Source organism: Neolamprologus brichardi, chromosome 15 (assembly GCF_056152115.1).
Source record: "Neolamprologus brichardi isolate AB-2024 chromosome 15, ASM5615211v1, whole genome shotgun sequence".
Classification (NCBI taxonomy): domain Eukaryota; kingdom Metazoa; phylum Chordata; class Actinopteri; order Cichliformes; family Cichlidae; genus Neolamprologus; species Neolamprologus brichardi.
Window position 1 is genome coordinate 13,868,598 of NC_142118.1, and position 24,842 is coordinate 13,893,439.

The 24,842-nt window shown below is 41.5% G+C and overlaps 1 protein-coding gene across 1 annotated transcript; it reads left to right on the top strand.

The window, feature by feature from the left end:
- The first annotated feature begins 2,083 nt into the window (after positions 1-2,083).
- On the top strand, positions 2,084-23,217 carry tagapb (T cell activation RhoGTPase activating protein b). The gene is made up of 14 exons (XM_006792568.3): positions 2,084-2,301; positions 6,763-6,848; positions 13,044-13,214; positions 15,870-16,034; positions 18,115-18,156; positions 18,507-18,591; positions 18,684-18,737; positions 19,121-19,190; positions 19,444-19,583; positions 19,887-20,048; positions 20,397-20,506; positions 20,823-21,009; positions 21,250-21,331; positions 21,450-23,217. Exons 1-14 carry the CDS (start codon positions 2,227-2,229, stop codon positions 22,577-22,579), a joined length of 2,559 nt encoding a protein of 852 aa, XP_006792631.2. The 5' UTR covers positions 2,084-2,226; the 3' UTR covers positions 22,580-23,217.
- The last annotated feature ends 1,625 nt before the right edge of the window (positions 23,218-24,842 follow it).

Genomic DNA, 24,842 nt, shown 5'->3' on the forward strand with positions numbered 1-24,842 from the left:
AACGATCAACAAAAAAAGAGCAAGGTTTGTTTGTTTTTTTGTTTTTTTTTTCAAATATAAAGCAGGAAGTAAGTGTGTGAGGTTATGTGGCCAGATTAGAAATGATATCTTCAAATTATCTCAAGACACTTTCAGGCATTCGTGATGGCCTGATGTTTATTCTGTCTGCTGCGAGATACCATCAGCTCTATCAAAATAGCACCTGAGCTGGGGGACTTTTTACAGTGAGTGGTTCTTTCTGCCAGAAAAATGACATTTATTATGCGCTGAAAAACCGTTTTCTCCTCCACAGTACACTGGCAAGCATGATTTCAAGTTAAAGGGATTGGCCCGACAATCAACCACAAAAACCACAGGTTAACAGCCACAGCTGTGAAAGGAGAGCAACAAAAAAACATTTTTCTGAATCACAAAACCTTCATGTTCTTTGTCTAGCAAAACAAAAGTTTTCTGGGAAAAGTTGTTTTTTTCATCGTCCGTCTATAGAAACCATCAAAGGCAAGAATATAGTCTTTATTTATTTAATTTTATGTAGTAGAACAAAACTGTTCTAATTTCTTTGTCTGATTATGGACTTTAAAAGTGGCACAGTGAGAAATGGTGATTAGCTTTGTGAGTATTTATCGTGTTGAAATAAAGAGTTGTAGTCAGAGGTTTACATACACTCATCATGGGCATGAATGTGATGGCGATTTTGGGCTTAATATGATGCACAAGTTTGAAATGATTTTGGATTTCCTCTTATCCACACAGGGTAAAACGTATACATACAGACTCATTGAGCTTATAGGACTTGATAGTATAACCTCTTGAGTAATCAGCACTGCTTAATCCCTCATGTCTTTAGTGGGAGAAGGGTAACTGCTTCACTGGGACACCTCCAGACAGCACCCAGGATCCCATGTGTAAATGAAAGATTTTAAATGGACTTATTCTTGTATAGAGCTTTTCTACTCTGGAGGACTCTTCAGTACTTCATACAACATGCCCTATTCGCCCAAGCACTTTTTTTTTTTAATGCTTTCTATCTAGCAGTCATACTCCGATGGATGCATCAGAGATTAATCCAAGTAATACTCTTCACCGCTGATGTGTCCAACTATATCTCCATGCCGGAAAGAAAGCTTTGCCTGCTGCATGGGTTCCATGGTTGGCTCCAAAACCGAGCCAAAATCAGTTCTGTTTCAAAAAGATCAAGATAGGGACAGCCACAATACTACAAAGCATAAGTCCCCCTGAAAAGTGAGAGTCAGGAATACGGCTACTTCCATCTTTTAAATGCAGTTTATGATATAGAGTAATGGAGGAGGTCAGGATGGATATGTGAAGCTATAGAACAATAGCTCTTTCCACAGGAACTTGCTGTTTGTTTCCTGTTTCAAAGCTTTGCGACACACATACTGTAACCACACTGGTAAACGTTCTTTAACTCAAATAAAGCATTCGTTTTTGAACCCAAAACAAACCTTTACTACTGCACTGTGACATCATCACATGATAATTTATCTATTTTTTTTAACTTGTGGTTTGCATGAGAAGCAGAACAGGAGGTGGGTCTACCGCTTGACTCTGATTGGCTACTTTTTATTGCACCACTCTAGGTTTGCCCGCTCACTCTGGGAATGGAATTATTTTAGACTTAAATACTTACTTGGCTAAAAATTGGCTTTGATTTTCATTATAAACATTCAGGGGTACATCTCTATATGTTTAACAGGGACGTGGGACTGATCTGTGAGGCCTCGTTTTTCTGAGGAACCTGTTGTCACGGAATCTCACCCTCGTTAGTCTGGAAATGAGGACGAGCAGGCCATGACAGGATGCAGGCCGATCTCATTATGGGAGGAAGCTGCCTCGCTGAAGCGTAACGGGACAGGCTGGGATGATCAGATGGAGGAAGTGGTGGCTTGGAAAAAGGTTTTCAGGGGGCGAGGGAGGGGTTAGAGTGGCACTGCAGGCCCAGGTCAGCCACAAACACCCCCCCTCCCCCTCGCTCTTCTTCTGTGTGCCAGCCTGGCCTCCATTGTTCAAACCCTCATTAGCACCAGTTAGAGAAGAAGCTGTTGTGGATGCGCTCCCCCACCACATTCACAGCAGAGCCCTCAAACCAGGACGCAAACTGCTTCTCCTCTGCTTTGCCAAGTGGAAACTGTAAACTGACAACACAGACTACAGCACAGGACAGCAGAGGGGTCGAGGGCTTCCTCTGGGATCTGAGACACCAGGATGGACGGTTCAGATTATGGAATTGGAGCAATGAGGAGAGGAAGCTATGATGACGGTGCAGCTTCACTGCATCCTGTAAGTATGCGCCCATTATTTACTCGCAAAGGTGATAATCGTGACAATTTTGTGATATCAAAAAGAAGAGTAATTTTGATCAGTTCCTATGCGTCTGTGAGGGGTTTGTGATCAAAGACGCATTGAGGAAATACAACATCACAACACTGACTGACTGCTGAAATGTGATTACATGACAGAAAATGGGTGTGGGGGAGGGTTCAGGTAAAATTGGTCGTTCCAGATGAGGTTCAAAGGCGTGTGGCAAGTGAGAGGTGTAGAGATGTAGCCTCTCAGAGCTTCCACGGAGTGCAGATGCAACAGAAGCACGAAAAGCTGCAAGAAAACGTCTATGAGCCTTTCAGGTTTACTGCGGTTTGTTAACTGATTATTCACTGATTTGGCCGGATCTTCATCTAAGTCAAAATTAGATAAACCAAATAGCTTTGTAATACGGGAAAACTTACATTTGATCTTTAATGAAAACCTTAAACTTCAAACTCTTCTGTTTAAAAAGCGATTAACAGCTCGCTCAGCTTAGCCAGGTCCGTCAACAGATGATGGACCCTCATGAAAGAAAGTTTGGTAACAATCTCAAAATTGGAGCAGTCAGAAGGGGCCAATCTTAGTGTCTAAACCTGCAAATTTGCATCAGTGAGGTCTCTAATTTGGCCAAAAGGTGAATTTAGGCAGGTCTTTCCAAAGATGAGAGATCCTCACAGCAGATATATGTTAACCCTCTTTTAAGGCTTGACGTTGAAACAGCCAATCACATGGTCTAAACCTGCAAACTGGCTTATATGAGGTCAGCATGTGTGCTATGTAGATCGGGCAACACACAGAAGCTCTTTAAAAGTGCCTTTTAATCAATTCCATAACATAGAGGACATCATTTGATTTGGAGGTTTTGATTTATACAATTCAAGTGAATTCAGTTTTGTTTATACAGCACCAAATCACAACAGGCTGGCTCTCTGCTCGCTGCAGTTGCCCCCATTGATGAGTATTTTTGCCCTCACTTTATCCTGAACCCGAGCAGATGAATCTGCTTTACTGTGAAATGGCTAACCATAACCCAACCTACACTTCAACTCTTGCCGTGGCAAGAGTATACACGAGGCATCACCACACAAAATGCTGTTTACAGAGGAAATAGCATTTTTTTTGTGGCAACTGCTTTGTTTCCTGTCTCTACTAAGCAATGCATGCTTGTTTCTTTGAACTGTGATAATAATATTTCCGGAACTGACACCTATGATCTGTCCTGGATAGGCTTATGCACTCAAAACTATTTGGTTTTATACGCAAACCTAGCCAGGTTACAGCCATAGTAATAAAAAGCATTAATTTATCGTTTCCCTGGTAACAAGGTGCTTTAGTAATTCTTAATAGAATTAATATTGAGTGCATTAATATTCTTATTCTTATTGTTGTAATCAAGAGAAGTTAGCGCCACATGGACAATCCTCTGTAAATATCAAACGTTCGGTAACGGAAGATTTTCCCAACAAGTGTGTTTAAGAGAACAGGCGAGCGTGAGATACTTCAGAGGGATGGGTGCTGTTGGTCTATTTGTTGACTGTGAGAGAGAAATATTATCAGCTTTCTCCAAAAAGAATAAAAAAAGTGTTTATTTGACTACTGCAGAGACTCTTAAAAACAAAGCAAATCTCCATTAGATGGGACCTACAGCTTGTTAATGGTGACACTTTTGGCCACGCTCCCTTAGTGGCGTGCATTTGTGGTTCCAGGATTCAGGTAACAATGAGCCTTTGTGTCCTCTGTCGCATCCGTCATCAGTCGGCGGACTTTGTGCGCCAGCCTGGCTCCGAGCTGCAGGGACAGAGAGACACTTTGTTAAGAGTTCCAGCTCTTGTTTGTTTTGTGCTGTTGTTCTCCTTCATCTCCAACTCTGCTTCATCCAATTTCTCAGTTTGTCTGACAATTAGAGCGCAACATCATCATCAGCAGGAGCCATAACAAGGATGGAGAGAGACTGTTTGTTTTCCTTCACGCAAATGAACAAATGTCCAAGTGCGTCGCAGTGTTACCCAACAATTATTAGGCAACTTCAGAAGTTCCTCTAAACTCTTCAAATGCATTCAAAACTCCCCAAAGAAAAGCTGTTTACAAGAAAAAGGTAGAAATAGTAGAAATAGACTATTCATCCATCAGTGCAACTAAGTAAAAGAAAAGTAAGTTAAGGAAGATATACATGTGTGAATAAACAAGCAAATAAAAGAGAAATCCTCAAACACAGAATCAGATGGACTGCTCTGAATATTTCAGAAACAGCTGATCAGCTTCGATTTTCCCACACAACCATCTCTAGGGTTTACTGAGGATGATCTGAAAAAGAGAAACTCTCGGGTGAGCGACAGTTCACTAGGTGAAAATCTCTGGTTGATGTCAGAGGTCAGAGGAGAATGGGCAGAGTGCTTTGATCTGATAGGAAGGCAACAGTGACTCAAACCAACTCACAAGGTATGAAGAAGAGCATCTCGGAACACACAGCACATCAAATTGTGAGGCAGATGCGCTACAACAGCAGAAGAAGAAACTGAGCCTGCAGTTCACATGAGCTCACTAAACTGGACAAGAGCAGATCAGAAAAACTGTAACTTGCTGTGAACAACATGAAAGCACAGATCCCTCCTGGCTTGTGTCAACGTTTCAGTTTCTTGGTACACTTTAAACTCCTTAATGCTAACTGGGCATTATTTAACCAACGCAGCCTGTCTGAGCGTGCCGCTGACCATGTTTTTCCTTTTATGACTACAGTGTAATCACCTTCTGATGGCTGCTTCCACCATCATTACACACCATGTCACAAAACTCAGGTCACAAGCTCAATATGAACCAAAATCTCAGAGGAATGTTTCTAGCACCTTGCACCTGTGCCACGAAGAATTAAAGGCAAACAGGGAGGTCCAACCCAGTAATACCAAGATGTACCTAATAAAATGGCAAGTGAGTGTCTAGCTGTTATGTTGTCAAACTTTTCTAGTCATATTAATAGATTTAAAATGATCAAAAGTGTTTTTGATAACTGAGGAAAATAAATATTTTTTGTATCTGAACTTTGTAAATAAATGTGCCTTAAATCTACAAAATAAAATCAAACCTTGAGACAGGGGCGTAATTTCCAGGGGGGTTAGGGGGGTTATATTGACCCAGATTTATTTATTTATTTAGACAGAGATCTTGACACCCCCCCCCCCCCCCCCCCCCAATGTTCAGCACAAAGTTACGCCGATGCCTTGAGAGCAATAAAACAACCCTTTTTACCTTTTTATTACTCAAATCAATGTTTCATATTTGTGTCCAATGATTTGTGTCGACAATTTTATCACCTGAAGCAACTCTTTCAGCGTTTTCACAGTTCACGCGAGATTTGTTTTTATTTGCAGATCGTTACACGTCCCGATGCAAAAAAGCTCGACACTAACTGCAGTGAGAAAATACGATCGGGCAATCAGCGTCCTAAACTACCGAGACTGAAGCTGATATGTGATGGAGGAAGTGTCTGACCCAGATTTCAGAGCTCGTATGTGTAGTCATGGCTTCAGTTTACCTTCGCTTTCCACACAGATTCTCATTGGCCCCTCCTTTATGCAAACACGTGAGACGTATTCAGTGCACACGGTGCTGATTAATTTCATGGAAGTGTATTGAATTTCAAATCCTCTCTCGGTTGTCCTTTGTCACGAGAAAAAAAAAAATCTTATTATTGCACACAGATGTTTGGCCTTCAATATAGAGGACAACTGAACCACACAGGAACTCATTCCTACCTTTGGCTATCTTGTACAATTCCTTATATTTGAACATTGTATATTCTGTGCTAAGGCACTTGAATCCTTCAGTCCTTTATCTGTTCCCCTACAAACATTTATTTGTCCACATGTATTCACTTGTTAGAGCAGAGAGGGACGAGGCTTTCAGTCCCCGACCTTCTGATTGGAATCCAGAGCATTATGCAGGATTAAGTTCAGTACTCAATGCTTTAAGCAGTGAAATGTAAAATTTGGCCTGTGAAGGGTGGAAATTGGTAAATTAAAGTACTTTGTGTTGCTTGCTTTCATTTCTTTTCTTGGTAAATGTATTTACTTTAATGGAACCTCTGACTGAGCAGCTATTTTAAGCGATTAAGCTGCCTTTCTTGAAGCTGTTCCTGTACTCGTTTGTCTGCAGGTGGAAGGTCACCAGGGAATAAGTTATTTCCTCAGTCTAAATATACGCTTCACTGCGGTCACAGCTCCACCATCTCTGTCATCTCTGATTGCGGCCCAATATAAAGTGTATCCGTTATTAAATTTCGCAAATCAGCAAACCTTCTGTTGCGGTTTTCTTCCCTGACTGAAATGCTTCTGTGTCTCTTGTGTCTTGTCAGCGAAATGTTGACAGATATGAGTTAATGATTTTTATTTTCCCGGCAGACACAAAAGGTTTTGTTTATCTATCACTTCTGCTTTCTTACAGCACCTCAGACACTTGGCTCAGAGACGGCGCTCAGCTCCATCCCTGGTCTTTGGGAAGGCTTTGGGGATGCCATGGTCCCCTATCAGGTGTGCAAAAGACTCTCTTATTAGATGCATTTACACATGTGCAACGTTATTTTCTTGTACGGCCTGGAGTCATTTTAACACACTCTGATCATAGTGCTGTACGCACAACAGTGCCTTACAGTTTTCTGCTGCGACAATCTCTGCACAGCTCAGCATAAATCGTAGGGAAGGAAGTATGCGCTAAGTAAGGCTGTGTAATTATCTGATGTACAGTTATGTATTTGTTTTTATGATGGAAATGGAACACTTAGCTTTAAAATGTCAAAAAAAATGAAAAAAAGTACTGTTTCCATAGCGATTAAGAGGGTAAGTAGCAGTAAAGGTGCAATCAAATGCGTTTGATTAACTGATCAATGGCAAGTGTGCTGGAGCATTCACTACAACCTTCCCAGAAGTCAACCTGGAGTGCAGAGCACCATGTTTGGACAATTGTATTGTATTGTCTACGCAAACACCTCATACCAGCTATCAAGCACGGTGGTGGAAGTGTGAGGATTTGGGCTTGTCTTGCAGCCACAGGACCCGAGTAGCTATGAATCATCGAGTCAGCCACTAACTCCTCTGTATACCAAAGTATTCTAGAGTCACATGTGAGATTTAGGTGTCAGAAAGCTGAATCTTAGGTGAGATTGGGTCTGATTCAGTTTGATCTAATTAGAGAGTCAGGCTCCAATGTTTAGTCAAGTCCAGAATTCAAAAATCAAAACAGCAATCACAGGAAGAAGAAGTAGCCTCACTGTTGCCTCCACCCTATAGATGGCAGCACACTCTTCATTAGAGAATAGCCTCACACTATTATATAGACAAGCAAAAAACTAACTTCCCCTCCATCCCGCCACGTGTCACGCTTTGTCACCCTGCAGGCCACGCTGCCTACTCTGTTCAGGCCACAAACACAGATGTCCCCACGGGGAATTACACAGCAGGGTTTTGAAACAACAACGTGCACATGTGCTGTGGCTCCTCACCTCGGCCATGACCGGGCTGTGTGGGGCGAGCAGCGTGGACAATATCGATCTGTCAAGGAAACCTAATTAACCGGTTATTCTCGCCATGACAAGGTGACCTTTTTGAATAAATCAACGGGAGGTCATTACCAGCACCTCCTTGTTTTGACAGCACAAGCAATCAGTTCAATATGAAACTAAACAGCGTGCTTCCAGATATTACTACAGTAACATCTTAACTCCTGTCCCTGAGTTTAATTTCATGAACCACCAAAAGTCCTTTCTATGTTTCCCGTAAAGCAGTTTCTTTCAGTAATAACACTGGATGACTGATTTTAGAAGCTGTGCGATAACTGCTCGCTGAGTGTTCAAGAAGCCAAACAATCTCTCAGTATTTTAAAACAGAAATTAATTCACGGCTACAGCTGCTATTTTAAACATGCTGAGCTCATATCCTGAGGGGTTTTAGCAACCTGCGGACATTTTTTTGGAATAATAATGTAGCTTATCTTATCATTGTAAGCTTAGGCTAACAAATAACCTGAAATGTTTTCTGAAAACGTTGTTAAATAGATGGAAACGTGGCCTTAGATGAGACTCAAACATAGAAAACTGAATAATTAAAATATGTTGTCAATGCAAAGCTTTTTTTTTTTTACTCCTCTCAACAAACCCTCAGTTTGACAGTTTGTTTTGTCTTTGGGCATTTCAGACACGTGGGCTTTGATTCGGCTATAAAATTTAACCTTATAACGATCACACTCGTCAGACGTTGTCATGTGAAGACCACCAAAGCACGCAGTGGGCGATCCCTTCAAAGCAGAAAGAGAAATGTCAGACACATCCCACTCTCACACATTCAGCTAATCAGCGCGCAAACACACACACACACACACATCAGGCATTTCCATGAGGGGGCTGGACTTCGTGGGTGTCAGTTTCACTATGGTGGGACTGCCACTGACGTAGAGTATACCTCAGCATGAAGAGGCAGAACCAGACATATACAGCTATATTATTTCACAGAGTTAAGCACTATGTTATTATTGGATTCTACATATATATGTGTTAATGATGTAGTGGGGTGAAAATACAGTGTTAAATAAAGTTGTGAATCATAGTTCAGACACTGAATCAATAGTTTTATACTTATTAAATATAAAGATGGTTAAAGCTGAACATATTTAAACATCAGGCTCCTGAGTTAGCTAATAAAAAATGCTGTGCGATGAAAGCAAAAAAAACCCAACCCCTCCCCCACGTGACTATTTCAAAATAATACTCTAGTTTATTGCTTAACTAAGAAAAAGTACCTTCAATTCACTGTATCAGATTCCCATTTTTGACCAGTTTTCACACCTTTCTGACACTATATACACTCACAGGCCACTTTATTAGGTACACTTTGCTCGTAGTGGGTTGGACACCCTTCTTATGCTCAGTAACACAATGTGTAATCTAGTGAAGCAGCTATCAGAATATGGGTATACTGTGGTCATAAAGGCACAGACATAGTCAGTAACAATACTCAGGTAGATTGGGGTGCTTAAACATCACTCAGTTGCTCAGTTGTCCAAAATGTGCCAAGAAAATATCCCCCACAACATTACACCAGCAGCAGAAGCCTGAGATGTTGATCCAAGGTAGGTGGATCCATGCTTTATTGTTGTTCATGCCGAATTCTCACCTTACGATATGAATGTTACAGGAGAGACTGAGACTCATCAAACTAGGCTGAGTATTTCTGTTCTGTTGTCCTGTTTTCGTGAGTCTGTGTGAATTGTAGCCTCAGTTTAGATAGCTTAGATAGTATCAGTAACACCTGGTGTAGGTGTGATCTTCTACTGCTGTAGCCTATCTTCTTCAAGACCCTATGAGTTGTTACTGTTGCATTCTTATCAGCTGGAAGCAGTCTGGCCCCTGTGACCTGTGACATAAACCCCCCCCCCCCCCCCCCATTTTTGTCTTTTCTCCCCATTCTGATGCTCAGTTTTGAACTTCAGCAGGTTGTCTTGATCATAACTGCATGCCTATATGAGTTGCTACCATGTGACTGGCTTGATTAGATATTTGTAGTAAGGCACAGTTGAACAGGCGTGATTACACCTCTTATACCTGATTTAGACCATCTACCTCACAGGGTCACTGTGAATGGTTTACTTCAGTGCTGCTAAATTTGGACTTCTTTGTAATGAATGGAAATATTAGTACATAAAGAATATGTTTTTTTTAAAAAAGCAGTAGAACAGTAAAAAAAAGGTGTTGCCCACCTAGCTTGGTTAGCAGGCTAGGTCTGTGTTAGCTTTAGCGGAGCAGCTGGCTTAGCTTTGTTCAAAGTTTTGATGTTTAGAAACAACAAAATACATTTATGGACCTGTGTGCCAAGTAGACAAATATCTAATCTAGCCTTGTGCCTTCAATTTTAGTCCACAAAATACAAATTTAGGTTCATTTTAACCAAGCGCAGCTAGCTACAAAGCAAAGCTATCTTTTGCCCGTGTAGCCTGGCTAATTAGCAAAGCAAGAGTAGGTAAAGTGCATTTATCTTCTGATTTTACATCAATATTTACTAAGAAAAAAAAGTGGTCCCAGTCTATAAAACTTATCTTTGAAATTTAACAAAAACAAAACAAACAAAGCAGTGGCATGCTCGTGTTAACACACTTTTACTATTGCACTTCTATTGTTTATCCTGTTGTAAGTACAAACACAAAGCTTCTCCCACAGTTTATATGCCCGTAGTTAATGTGTCATCTCCAGCAGTCGGGGGAAGTACCTCTACTATAACAATTTGAATTTCTTCCCCCGGACCAAGTGGGAAGATCAACCACTAAATGTGGTTTCATATGCTTTTAGAACAAACAACTCTTACTTGCTCTTACTCTCTTGTCATCTTCACAGGCTCACTCTAGACTCAACAGGGAGGCAACAACATGAGCATGCTGGCTTTTTACATTCATTTTTTTTGTTATCTGACCGCAAATATTTGTGTTATTTGTACATTAATTAACAGCAGTCGTTAGTCCAGTGAAGTAAATGTGACAAACTCCTCCATCCAGATAGATGGCATTTATGAAGAGTAAGAGAAAACCAGCGTCTATGCATAGATAAGAATATGTGAGTCAGGTTTTAAGTCGTGTTGGTAAATGTCATTTCTGAACAAATAACCAAACTTTAGTTAGTAAGTTGACATCAGACCACTTGCCTGTAAAGAATAAGATGACCTTATTGATCCAAGATCAATCAAGCAGGGTTGGCAATGCCGTTATGCACACATCTGACATTTATTCTCTGAATTAGAGCATCATTTCTGCTCTCTGTGATATTTGGAGGAGGAACAGCGCTTTGGAGGAAATTGATCAGACAAATAGTGGTTTATTGTGTTACCCATATTGGAAAATAACCAGAAAACACAATAGCAGTGACAAATTTAAGTTTTTAGGATATTTTTATGGAACATGTTTGTTCACTTAAAGCATCAGCTTCTAAGTATGCCACTTGAAAAACATGCCGTAGTCCACTAAGTATTAGTAATGTGACCCTGTGGTGTTATTTACAAGACTGTGTGCCTACAGAAAAGTTTCAAAAACAAGGGGTGGGTGGCTCAGCTGGCTGAAGGCTCTAATCATCCATTTTTTCTGCACTTACGCTGTATTTCCTTAGAATTCAAATGACTTATTATCGTAAGTAGCCTAAGAGTAAAATTAAACATACATAGCGGTAGTTATGGATTCACTAACTCATTCTTCATTTTCTGGTATGTCCTCTTATGACAAGGCAGTTTCATGCATACCAATTCACATCTTAACCATCGGCTTTCATATGTTTCTGGTGAAAAACTTATGCAGCGTGTTACATATGAATTATACATTTCTACGGAAATTTGTTCTCCTGAAGTGATTAATATTCATTTTTAGCAGAAACATCTGGAGACAGATGCATAAAATTTAAGTCTGATTCTGTTTTAGTAGAAACTAATCTTTTTTTTTAGCCACATTTACGATGTTGTGCATATGCATGGTTCCTTTTTTTTAAAATAAATTCATCAAGGAGCCTGGAAGAGTTAAAAAGAATATATACATATACTTATACAGTCAATAGCCACTTTATTATGTACACCTTTCTAGTATCATGTTGGGCTTAATTTTGCCTTGAGAACTGCTTTAACCCTTCGTAGCACAGATTCAGCGAGGTGCTGGAAACACTCTGTGATTTGGGTCCATATTGACTTGACAGCATCACATAGTTACTGCAGAGTTGTCAGCTGCACATCCAGATGTGAATTTCCTTTTCAGCCACATCCCCAAAATGTTCTATTGTCTTAACATTGGTCACTGTGGTGGCTAAATGCACCATTATACTTCCGCCAGCAACCTGAACTGTTGATACATAATTTCATGTTGTTTATGCCAAATTCTGATCCGTCCATTTGAATGTCACAACAGAGATCAGGAGTCATCAAACAAAGTTTTCTTATATTTAGCCTCAGTTTCCTGTTCTTAGTTGACTGGAGTGGCACCCAGTGTGGTCTCATGCAGCTGTAGCCCCTCTGCGTCAAGGCCCTCTTCTGCATATCTTGGTTGCGCCGAGTATTTATTTGGGTTACGGTTGCTTTCCTATTAGCTCGAAGCACTCTGGCTATTCTTCTCTGACCTCTGTCTGGCATTAACAAAGGATTTTTTCTTCCAGAGAACTGCCAATAGCTTGATGGGCCATTCTCTGTAAACCCTGATGAGATGGTTATGTGGGGGGAAATCCCAGTAGATTAACTGTTTCTGAAATACCCAGACCAGCCCATCAGTCACCAAAACCACAAGAGCCACATTCAAAGTCACTTAAATCATCTTTCTTCCCCGTCCTTGGCTTCAACTTCAGCAGGGTCATCTCGACCATGTCTACATCCATAAATGTACTGAGGTGCTGGGATTGGCTGATTATAAAGTTGAACGGTGTATCTAATGAAGTGGCCGGTGAGTGTATATATATGAGTTTTTGATATTTATCCTGAACTACATCTAACTTTATTTTTCACCTGTGCTTCACCTTATCAGGATTGACTTACATGTATACGCCTATTCTTCATACATCAGGCTCCAGCTGTTAAACTATGCCATGAACCTGATCTCTCTCAGATGCAAAATCAGCTCTGTATCATTTCCATGTGGAAATCACCATATTTAGACTCGTTCGGCTGTGGGTTCTCCCCGTCACCCACTCCTTTTTTTTTGGTGTGTATCCTCTGGCTCAGGGAGGAGGCTCCCTGCTGGGTGTCTGTGGAGCAGAGTCCATTTGTCCTCGGCCTCGCCAGCGAGAACGGAGAGCTGCTGCTGGACGAGTGCGTTCAGGTCACCGAGGGCTCAAAAACCAGGGAGAGACACCTGTTCCTCTTCAGCGACGTGATTGTCTTCGCCAAACTCAAGTAAGATATTATTAATCTAAAACCCCAGCATGTTAGCTTGTGATGATCAGATATTTTCAGGAGTGTGTGTATGAAACCCAGATAGTTTCTGCTTGTAAAACTGGAGATTTAAAAATAAATCACAACTAAGGAAACTGCCACTGTGTTGTTTTAGCAACTTTCTGTTGAAAATCATCATGTGTTTGTACAGTAGGAATGGGAGAGCGAAAGAGGAAGTGAAAACAAAATGTGTATTTTTGGACTCTACTCGGAGAGATGGGGAATCTCCCAGCAACAGACATTGTTTATGAGTCGTTTCTCTTATTTTAAATTAGTAGAAGAAGAGAGTCGGGTGGTTCCCTTGGAGTGGAGTCACATTAGGGGAAACTCAACAGTTATTTTAACCTTCGCTTCAGCTTTGAAGCGAACAACAGAGCTGCTGGTTCAATACTCTCACAAGTGCTTGTGTGGCTCAAATCACTCTTAAAATTCTTCAAATTTGAAAACCCTGAGATGCTCTGAACATTTACTCACACCTTTTCTTCACCATTAAACATCCTATTTATTGTTTTTCCATATAAGTAAACCTCTGTTTCCTTTCTTTTTTTAAATGTAAACAGCATTTAAATACACCTTCAGGCAATCACTGTTTACATGGCTTAGTCAGATCAGATCTGTTTGTCAAACACGGTGGAAGTTTTATACCTAATGAGTGGGAGGACATCACACTCATCTCTGTACCACAACCTGCCTACTGTTCCTGTAGACACACAGCTGGCACACCACTGTCATACAGCATAACAGCCTTTTTGAGCCTATAAATCTATGAGATCATTACATCTAGAGATGATTGTGTGCTACTATTATTCATTATGTGTTTGCGTGTGTGTGTTTTTTAGTTTGCTGTGAAGAAACAGGCACACAGCAGGTGTCGGAGGGCACTTTTTCTCATTTCTCCTACAATGTGAAACAGCCCATCTCAGCGTTTCAGCAGCGTGTAGGTGGATGGTGAGGTGGAGGTGTCACGAGCACACCTGATTTTTGATCCGCGCTTCGAGTTCGGGCCAAAGTTTAGCTCCGCTTTGCTGTTTACTTTCACTTTCTCACTCGTGGTCTTGTTAGGTTCATATTCAGAACCACTATGGCTAAGGTGCAGCACAAAACCTGGTCACTTAATAGTCAGGAGGAGATCGTATTTTGATGTCAAATGCAACCTTTCAAACAGTTAAAAACACGTTACACAGCTATGTTGTGTTAGATTCCAGTGGTGGCAACTCTACCTAGTTCACACAGCTTTTGTTTATCTTTTAAGATGTGAACCCAGATACCAGGCACGTTTGGGGAACTTCTGATTCAGCTGTAGCATGAGCAAGACTTGAGAGGCCCAGATGTGGCCCTAATGTGAAAAACCGCCCGATAACTGACCTGTATAAGGTGTGCCTGTGGCTGAGAGAGTGCATCCAGATTCACTCAGAATCAGTGGAGGCCACATATGGGTCGCAAGAGAACTGCATACCACATTTGGGCCAAATGTTCATTGCTATCAGGGGAATTAAAGGTCATCGTAACAGCTTACACAAAAACAACCTTTTCATTGGGAGGACAGTCTCAGAACAACAACTCATGTAACAACACCTTTAAACAATCTCTAAGTTGTTTTTGTTTGTTAGATCTATACCAATCTAATGCAGAGGGTGCCCAGATGGGCTGTGTTTAAACAGAAATGTTAACTCAAGCGCCAGACTCCAAATTAAGAACATGTCACAGTCCCACATAGACAACTTATTAACATCATGGATCTCTCATTTAAGTAGGTGTCTGTACTCTAGAGGATTTCATAACTTTACATGCCTATAGTTTGCCTATAAATGCTGGCAATTTTCAATATGTGTTATTGTGATGAAATTATGACGACACACTTTGTGTATTTATAGTAAGATACTGTTGACAGAAACCGACTTTGGGCAAACAGTACTGCCTGAAATCTGCCAAATTCTGCCAAAGCTATTCATAGTCTGTCCTGAAAACAACAGCTGTGCACATAAACAGCACCCATGTTTACTTCTAACATGCTCAACGCATCGCTTCTCTCCTATTTTTAGTACCAAAACACCTCCCAGCTCCTTCAATATATCGGCGCTTCAGGATTCAGTCAGCTCCCCTGTGCAAGCACATGGAGGTCCGCGAGGTCATACATAGACTCTTATTTGTCATAAACTTGTATCTATTTTAATAAACTGGGGGATGACCGAAATCTTGACCCTTTTTTTGACACTTATCATGTGACCATTGTTGCTTGACCAAGTGCAGCAATCAGTCAGCAATTTAGGTGCAAGAGTAGATCATTGATTATTTCGCAGAAATAACCAACGATTATTCGCATGAAGGACCAACTTTCAAAACAAGCTGTCACAGGAGAAATTACGGCTTTTTTATTTCTCTCCGTGTTTTTATTTCGGTGTTCAGTGCCAAGGTTTTCACAGAGAGGAAATGCGCTATTTCATATAAAATATATTTTTTCAACGGTTTCACAGGAGGGAAGAAAATCAATCACTCATCCAAAAATTATGGAACTGAAACCTGCTTTGTAATCTTGAGAAAACAACACGTTTAGAAACAAATTCATGAAAATTATTTAGAGGAGTGTTGGTTTTATTTTTATTCCTGCTTCGACAGGTCGCCTGCCAGCTACCGACTGAAGCACAGAGTCAGTCTTGAGGATGTCTGGCTTTACAGTTTCGAGGATGAACCGGAGGAAGAGGATGGACTGATTGGTGACATTGACCTCAGGCTGACCCTCATCCTGGCCTGGGATCTCACGTTTTGTCTGGTGTGTTTCCGGTGAGAAGCTCCCCTACCCCTCCCCGCACACACAAACTCATACACACAGTGAATGACTCACATGGAAATGGCCAAGCATATTTAGTGTTGAGTCACTGATTCACTGTACGCTCAAATACCTGGATACACGTGTCTAAACATCACAGCTCACATGTGGATCTTCATTTGATTGTTGCTCTTCCTTCTTTATGGTAAACCTTTAATATTGAAATATGTAATCTAAATAAGGCAGCACAAGGAGGTCCTGGGTTCAAATCCTCCATCTGGTCTGTTTGTGTGGGCTTTGCATGTTTTCACCGTGTCTGTCTCTGGGTACTCTGACATCTTTCTACAGCCCAAAGACATGCAGTTAGTGGGGTTAGATTAATGAGTTGGAGGTGTGAATGTGAATTGCTGTCTGTGTTTCTGTGTTAGCCCTACAGGGTGTACCTGGCTCTCGCCATGTGGCAGCTGGGGAAGGCTACAGAGCCCCGTGATCCTGAATTGGATAAGCAAAAGTAAATAGATGGATAATCTCCATAAAGAGGCGTCAAAGTTGAGTTGACGAAGGGCCACAGTGGGAACTGAGAATCAGATTAGAGACCAGACTTAATTTAATTGACTGTATAGGCTTCTGGTTACTATTAGTCAGCACAACAACCTATTTCACAAGCTTAAAGAGGACAGCTGTTGGCAATATGGAGAATTTAATAAAACAATATATATTTACGGTCTAAAGTCAGGGCTCAGTGGTAGTGTGGGAAGTTTATTTGAAAATAAATTGCCTCTTGGCAAACCGATACACACACCTCTCAGAGCTTAACCTTTGTGCTGCCATGCTGTGCAAGCTTTCAGGCGCAGTGGAGCTTATCCTGTTTTTTGCTTAATTCAGTATTTGCATGTCGTAAACCACAGCTGTGAGTAGATGGAGTGAAATTTGATGAAAACCAAAAGTAATAAATAGGCCAGAATATAATTTCCAAAAGGCCACATGAGCTCATCAAGAAAAGATTACAGAGAGACATCAAGGCAAACAATCTGTTAAAGCACTGGCGGAGGAGAAAATACGAGTGTATTGCAATATAAAAACACTGTTGCAACTATAAGCTTTCTGTTTCTTATTCGGCAGACTGCTTTTTTTGCCGGTCATTCAGTTTATGAAATCTTCCACATATGCACACTCGTGCATATGTAGTAAAAGGTCAGATGATCTGTGGCCTTCATGAAATAGGGAAGTGGCAAGTAGAAAGTCCGCAGAGTAGCATCACAAGACAAAAAGGTTGTAAAATAGGAAGTGTGGAGCTGGGAGGGAATTAACATCAGATGATCTTTATCTGGAAATGCTGGCCTTTACAATAAAGATAAAACACATCAGATGCTTTATGTCTAGACATTTCCATTGTTAAAGGAGTCAAAGTAGATTTTTCTCTCTCTAGTGAATTTATGATGAAGAGCACCAAACGGCACTAAAGTCTAGAAATGCTTCATTTGGGGCAGTCACTCCCACGTTTCTCGCAAACTTATTAGAATCAAACCAAGAGCCGTTTCACAGCTGGTGCTGTATTCCAAGAAAGCGATGAATGCACTAGTAGGTTTTGAGTTGTTTTGTTTGAAAATGAGATGATTTGTTTCTCTGATTGGATGCTCGGACTCTGGTGATGATTCAGTGTGTGAAACTTTCACTCCTGCTCACTCACATCGAGTCGACCGTGGATCCCGTGAGAGTCCGCGGCCTCGTTTGTTGACACTTTCCTGTCGCCTGTGCGCAGACAGTTTATAATTAAAGCGCCTGGCATTAAATCAGGTCATGAAAGGTGAAAGCGCACAGGTGTATATACGTAGGCTCGTCTGTTTCGTCTGCGTGTTTCCACTGATGGACACGAAGCCACGGCAAGCATATGAGGAAGTGGAAGATGTCTCTGGTCGGGGCCCGCCGTGACGTTGCTTCCTGTTCCCATGACTGAGTTACACTTTCCGACAGAGCTGTTAAAAGACAGCGAGGGCCGCACTTCGTGTCATTCCTCCCACTGTAATCTGCCGGCTTGTTTCAGTCGCTCTGTGTGGATTAGTAACTCATACCATGCCGTTATTTTGCCCACAGCTCGCCTGAGGTGAAAGAACGCTGGTTAGATACTCTTCACAGGTAAGAACAAGATCATTGTTTATATCAGCAAACTCTCGCAGGCGCTCTCCCATTTATCGTCATTCATAAAAAGCATTGTGAAATTTTTCGATCACTTCTGCCACTTATTGTAATTGTTCTGCACATATTCATATCGGCTTCTTAAGTTATGCAAACATCAAGGCAGCATTTGTAACAACGTAAAACTGTATTTCTTTAATAATCTCTCGAGGCTCCATTGAACCACCCTTTATTCACAATAACTTTGTCATTTTATTTTTTGTTTTGCTGCTTTATAAACTCAAAATTCAAACTTGATAAACAGTCAGTGAGTGCCACTCCTCTAAGTAAGTGTTTCATCGTCGTTGCAGAAAAATTAAAGAAGCAAAAACGAGGACCGGTTCTTCTTCTTTTCCTCCAGACGCCCTGATGAAGGTGTTGAGTGGCAACATCACAGTAAGTCTCGCTATCTGCTTTTTTTAAAAAAAAGCATAAACATTTTTAAGAGCCGTTATTAAAGAAAAACTACTCATTTCCGTCTCCCACAGACCAAAACTCTAACAGGAGGTGGCATGGAAGAATTGATTGAGTTTCCACTCGATGTAAGTAATCCCAATTTTTCTGGCTTCTTATGGTAGAAAATGTTCAAAATAGACACCTGCTGGTAAAAAACAGCTGTGCCTCTGCGCTAACGCTCGGTGGACAGTTGTTACATAATAAACATAGTATGTTAAATGCAGAAAGTGCAAACATACTGATAAGTTGCACAATTAATGCAATAATTATATTAGAATTCCGATAATAATAATTCGAAATCTGTCTTTTGAACATCTAAAAGACTAATTTAACATTTGTTCATTCACGTGTTAGGAGGCGTGCAATTTGACACAAAAAAAGCCACAACCCCTCCCTTGGCTACTGTTGCATGCTCGTGTTCCTCTTCCACGTTGCTCACCATGCCACTTTTTCTTTATTTTGTCACCAGGGCAACGCAAAGATCTGCGCTGCGTCGAAGCAGTTGAATAATCAAGAGGAGAGGCAGAGACAGCCCACTGGTGAGTTTGAAAATCTCTTTACGGTGTTTTTTTGTTTTTTTCTGGTGGGAGGGAGGGCCTCGCTAAATGTGCCATGTGCAGAGAACAGACCAAAGAGAACAACCACAGACGAAAGGAAATCTAGCCGCTGATAAGATAGAACGAGTACAGAAAGCTTGTTTTTTGGCACTTTGACTCTTTGCACGTCTGCCTTTGTTGCCGTGTCTTATGAGCATAAAATGTTAAATGGATAAAACATTTCTGCTCCTAACAGACACCAAGTGGAACGTGGTGAGGAGGAGGCTGTCAAAGGGCCGCAAAAAGCGACCAGAAGTAGAAAACAAGATTCAGCTGTTTGGAGAGCCCCTCCATAAGATATGCCCAGACGATTGCTCACTTCCCAAACCAGTCACAGTAAGTTGCCCTTTGATAAATGTCAGAGTTGATGTCATATCAGTAGCTTAGCTCACTTTGAGAACTTTCTGTGCATTGGTTTCAAGATGTTAGCAGCCTGTGTTTTAAAATGATTTCTTAATGCTTTGAAGATTGAATACAATATGATAGCATGCATGCACGCACAAACGGTGCACATTAATAAGTCAAAACAAAAACACACACACACACATGCAGAGCTGCTGTGTTTGCGTGTGTTTTTTTTAAAGAAAAAATTCATATATGATAATCTCATCTTCCTTCTCTCCCGTCCTGCTTCATCAGGAGCTGCTGGTGCTGCTGAGGAAGAAAGGCCCCTCCACAGAGGGAGTGTTTCGAAAGCCGTGCAACAGCAAGAGCATGAAAGACATCAGAGAGCAGCTGAACAGCGGCGGCAGCGTGGACATGGGCGATCTGCCCGTCGTTCTGCTCGTCGGACTTCTCAAAGTACGTTTGCATACTGAGAGGCGCTCGCACTTCACATGTTCTGCGCATACTATTAGCGTTACCACGTATGTGCAAATCCACGATTAATATTAGCGCTAAAGTACTTTCTACATCACTGATAAAGAAGCATTAGGGCTGTAGGTTATTTTAACCACTGCTACCACAACGGCCACACTACTACTGCTTTACCCTCTGCTATAGTTTCTAAGAAAGCAGCAGTACTTCCTTGAATATGTTAGACCGCTTGACAAGGAAGCTGTCAAATAGGTGGTCTTAATCATATTTAATATGCTAGTGCACAGCCTCTAATATACATGTGTCTGATCAATGCCTTTCTCCTATTTATAGAGTTTTCTAAAGGAGCTTCCTGGCAGCCTGCTAAGATCTGACTATTATGACAAGTGGATGGCGGCTCTGGACATTGAAGACACCCAGCAGAGAACTCTGGAAATCACAAAGTAAGCAGTCGATGTCTGCTAATAAGCCTCGGCACTGCCCGTTTAAAAAACAAAAAACACAAAAAGAGAATTTATATGTTTAAAAAAAATAGTTATGTTCTTTTTTTCATGACTGGTTTTGTGGTTTTGAGGGAAGTTTTTAATCATTCCATATGTTCGCTATACAATCCGACCGGAACATAGCCCACTTCTCTTTTTTAAGTCTGTCTACTGTTTTAAAAAAGGAAGAGACTCTAAAAAAAAGAGCGGCAAGCTAACCGTTTTGTTTTTTTTTTCCCCTTCCTGCTTCCCCTTTTTTTTGCTACCCGCGAACTAGGGTGGTAGATGATCTCCCCGGGCTGAACAGACTCCTCCTGCAGCATCTGATCTGCGTCTTCCATCACATCCTGGAGAGCGCAGACATCAACAAGATGGATGCCTACAATCTGGCGGTGTGCATCGGCCCCACGCTGCTGCAGCTGGATGACACCTCGCTGGAGGAGCAGAAGGAGAAGATGCAGAAGGTAAAAAGATGTGATATGAATTTACTTTCTCACTTTGAGCGCTTTGAAGCCTCGCGGCTCACAGTGCAAAAAACCTCAAGCGGTTTCATAAGTGGGAGTGCACTAGCACATACTTAGGTGCTAATAACAAACCGAGTATTTGGACCAAGTGAAGCACTGAATTTGTCTACAGAATCCCTTGACTTTGTTGTTGTTATTCATTTTACTAATGTTCGCTTGTCTTTGTGTGATTCTCTGCAGGTGACAGATCTTACTCAGTTCCTGATCGAGAACTGTGACATTCTTGGAGAGAATACCAGAGTCTTACTGGACACAGATGAAGGTAAATGAATTAGCAAATAAAGCCCCCAATAATGCTGAGAGACCTTTATGGGCCTTTTTTACAGAGGTAAATGAGATTAAATGGATTCTAATCATGTCTTCCTTTCCTTGCTCGACAGACTCCGTCTCCTCCCAGCATCAGGACTCTGCGTATGATAGCACCGACCCAGATGGAGATGCAGAGGTGGGAGAGAATATCATGTCCACGTCTACAGAATATGGCTCTACTTCTTCATCCTCATCGCCCAGCCCCAGCACGACAACCTCTTCTTGGTCCGATGCTGTCTTCAACACAAAGCCAGAATTCAACCGCCGGTGCTCCGAGCCCATCATCCTCCTCTCGGACGATCTCAAGGGCCTGTGCAGCCACGCCAGGAGCCACGAGGACTGCTCCACAGAAAAGGCAGATTTCGGCGAGCAGCCTCTGAAAAAGCAGATCTCTGATGACTCCTTCTTGCTCAGAGGCCGTAGCGTAGCCAGGCCAACTATGCCTTTCTTAAAATTGAACAACTCCAATGGAGATCTGCAGCCCTTCATGGGCAAAGACTGTTCTTGCTCTTCCCTCGAAAGCACTACCTCTAACCATTCAGAGAGCTCTGTTTTCACCAGTTCCCCAATGGTGTCACCAGGATGCTCGAGGAAGGCAAACGCCAGCAGCCAGCCTTCAGTGGCTGTTAAGGGACAGCAGGAGATTTCCAAACCACAAGAAAGGAAGCGCTCTCAGTCCATGAGAGTTGCCACTAAAGTCTTAATGAGGACCAGGAGCTTAGGAGCCTTTAGCAGAAGCAGCCAGAAAAGAGACTCACAGAAAGAAAACGCCTTCCCCTGCGAAACCCTCCAGGAGGACTTACAGAGCGAAGCTGATCCACCAGCCGAGCCTGTGGATAGACCACGCCCTCTGTCTGCGATTGAAGTTTTCAAGCATGTGGACAGCAGGCAGCCCTGCAGCCCTCCATCATACGAACAGGCGGTGCAGAATGTGGGTCCCCCCCCACAGTATCGCTCATTGACTGTAAAGGAGATGAGGAGCAGGTCTCGTCCGTCCTCTGTAAATTATGACTCTAAGCCTCAGTGCATCCAAATTCAGGAATGCATTCCCCAGGAATCAGACATTGTCAATCTACGGCAGCCTTTCCGCCAGAGAGCCATGTCGGAGTCCGTGTCGACGCGTCAACACGATGTCGTGTCACGGAGATGCAGCCAGCCTGTGTTTGAGGAACTTTCCTATGCAAAGGAGTCTTACGTTTGATTGACTTAATATCTGCTCTGCAGATTGGATTTTGTCACAATCTGCAAATATTGTAGACAGAAATAATTCACAGGCATGAGTTACTGGGAGCAAAGCTGAAAGCAAGCAGCAACCCAAGCTTGGTGCACAAAGTCCCGTGTTTGTATCGTTCACTGTTTCACTTTGGATAAATGTCAGCTATGTGACGCCTTTATGGCTGCACATTCCCAGTAGTACTGTTAAGAGTACAAGTATTAACTTCGGTGTAGTTACGCTGATAGATATTTAGTCTATCACAATGAAGCTATGAACACAGTTTGCTGTGGAGAAAATATGCTACGAATTTCTATGTTTGTCTCAAGTGTTGTTTGTTATGGTGATATTTACCGTATAGTATAATATATGTTCACTATGGTTTTTATGTGTTTGTTTGTTTGCTTTTTGTGAATCTAATTCACTTTGCATATTTCTTCTTCTTCCACTACATTAATGCACTTTTCTGATAATCTTTTTTTTGTATTTGTATGCTGAATTGTACATAAAGTAAGCTAGCAATGTATGTAATCTTTATCAATGAGTGTTTTGGTGCCATAAAACGTCTGGTTGAACAGTTTTAAGTAACAAAGTAAAAAGAATATAAGAATGCAATAAAAACAATTACAAACTAGACAAGTTCCTGTCTGTGTATCTGTGACCTTCACAAAGGCCTGTACATTTGTTTGCTGCTAAATCACCCTGCAGTGCAATCATTAGTGTCTAAATTAATGACAGAAGGGAGGAGAGTGACTACTTTGGCCAGAGTTCTCTTTTCTAGACATGTTGCATAACGCGCTAACAAGGTTCATTGAGAGAACAGCGTGTTCTGGCACATATGCTAAAGCTGAAGGAAACCAGATTCTGTCACATGGGCGGATTTGGTTTTTCTGCGAATTGCTGTTCCTCTTGTCTGTGACTGCAGATGAGCTGATGCCACCTCTCCTTCCTCCTTTGTACGCGGTGTTAACACACTCTTTCCTTCCTTGACGAGCTGATTTTCTTGTCTAATTTTCCAAATTTAAACTGATTGAAAGTGAGCCTGATTTATCCAGCTGAATACTGAACACCAAGACAGACACACAAAAACACAAAAAGAAATCATCATAATCTGCTATGCTGACAAGCAAGTGCATGCATGCACAGAAGTGGTGTCAGTATTTTGACATTCAGTGTCAAATATACAAACTATAGAAATCAGATAATGGCAACTTGTGCAAATAAAAAAAGTTAGAAATATATATGTGACAACAGAACTGTTCAGTAACAATGTGAGGATGTGCAAAATGTAAACTGTGCATGAAAAATATGCATGCATGAAGAAAATAGCCCAGAAAGTAAGACACAGATATAGGAGGAAGCTGATGGACAGAAGCCTCCTTCCACAGGGGAAGAACTCAAAAAGTGCATGTTCACTTTGGAGGGTTCAGCTTCAACAGTTCCCCACCAGCATTAGGTGTCAAAGTGTTTGGAGACTAAACTGCACTGGAAAAAGTTTAATAATTGTAATGAATGCTTTCAGGTTAACAAAAGCTAAGCATGTGCCGCAGTTCAGGAGATTATTATTCATGCAAAGGATGCGAGTCTCTTGTTTTCTTCACAGCTATTCCCGGTACCACAAAGTTCAGGCCGATGTTAATACAGGTAACTCTTTGTGACTTTAACTGGCACAGACCCAGGTGAGGATTCTCAGTTTCTCCACAGGTTTGAGCTCAGGTAAGTGCTCTCTGATATCTGCAGGTTTGTGGGGGCGAGAGCGGGCCAAGCAGGGTTCTTTGTCCAGGACAAAATCAGTGATAGAGAAAGAAAGGTAAGATAAGTAGCAAAGCAAAGACAGAGACAAAGGGAGAAGGCAGTTCAAAACAAAGGAGGACCATGACATTAGTGTCCTGCAAGTACTTTTATTACCCATTTCCATAGGAAAGCACAGAAAAACAAAAATCAACAGCAATCATATGCTGTAGGCATTCACATTGACTCCTGTGTCATATGTAAGAGAGAATTGTTTAATCTATAATCTTTTAGCAAATGGAGAACAAAAACAGGAAGAACTTGTGTAATACAACAAGCCACAAGCCTCAAAAACAACCAGGGCTCTATTAGTACCTCTCTGACAGTCCAACTCTGCACATTCTTTGCACGTTTCAAAATTCTTCCAAAATTTAGACCTCAGTTTATAGCTTTCGTTTTTTCTTTACTGGGGTATCTGTCGAAGGATCTCCACATAAGAACACGGTAGCTCTGTTGCAGG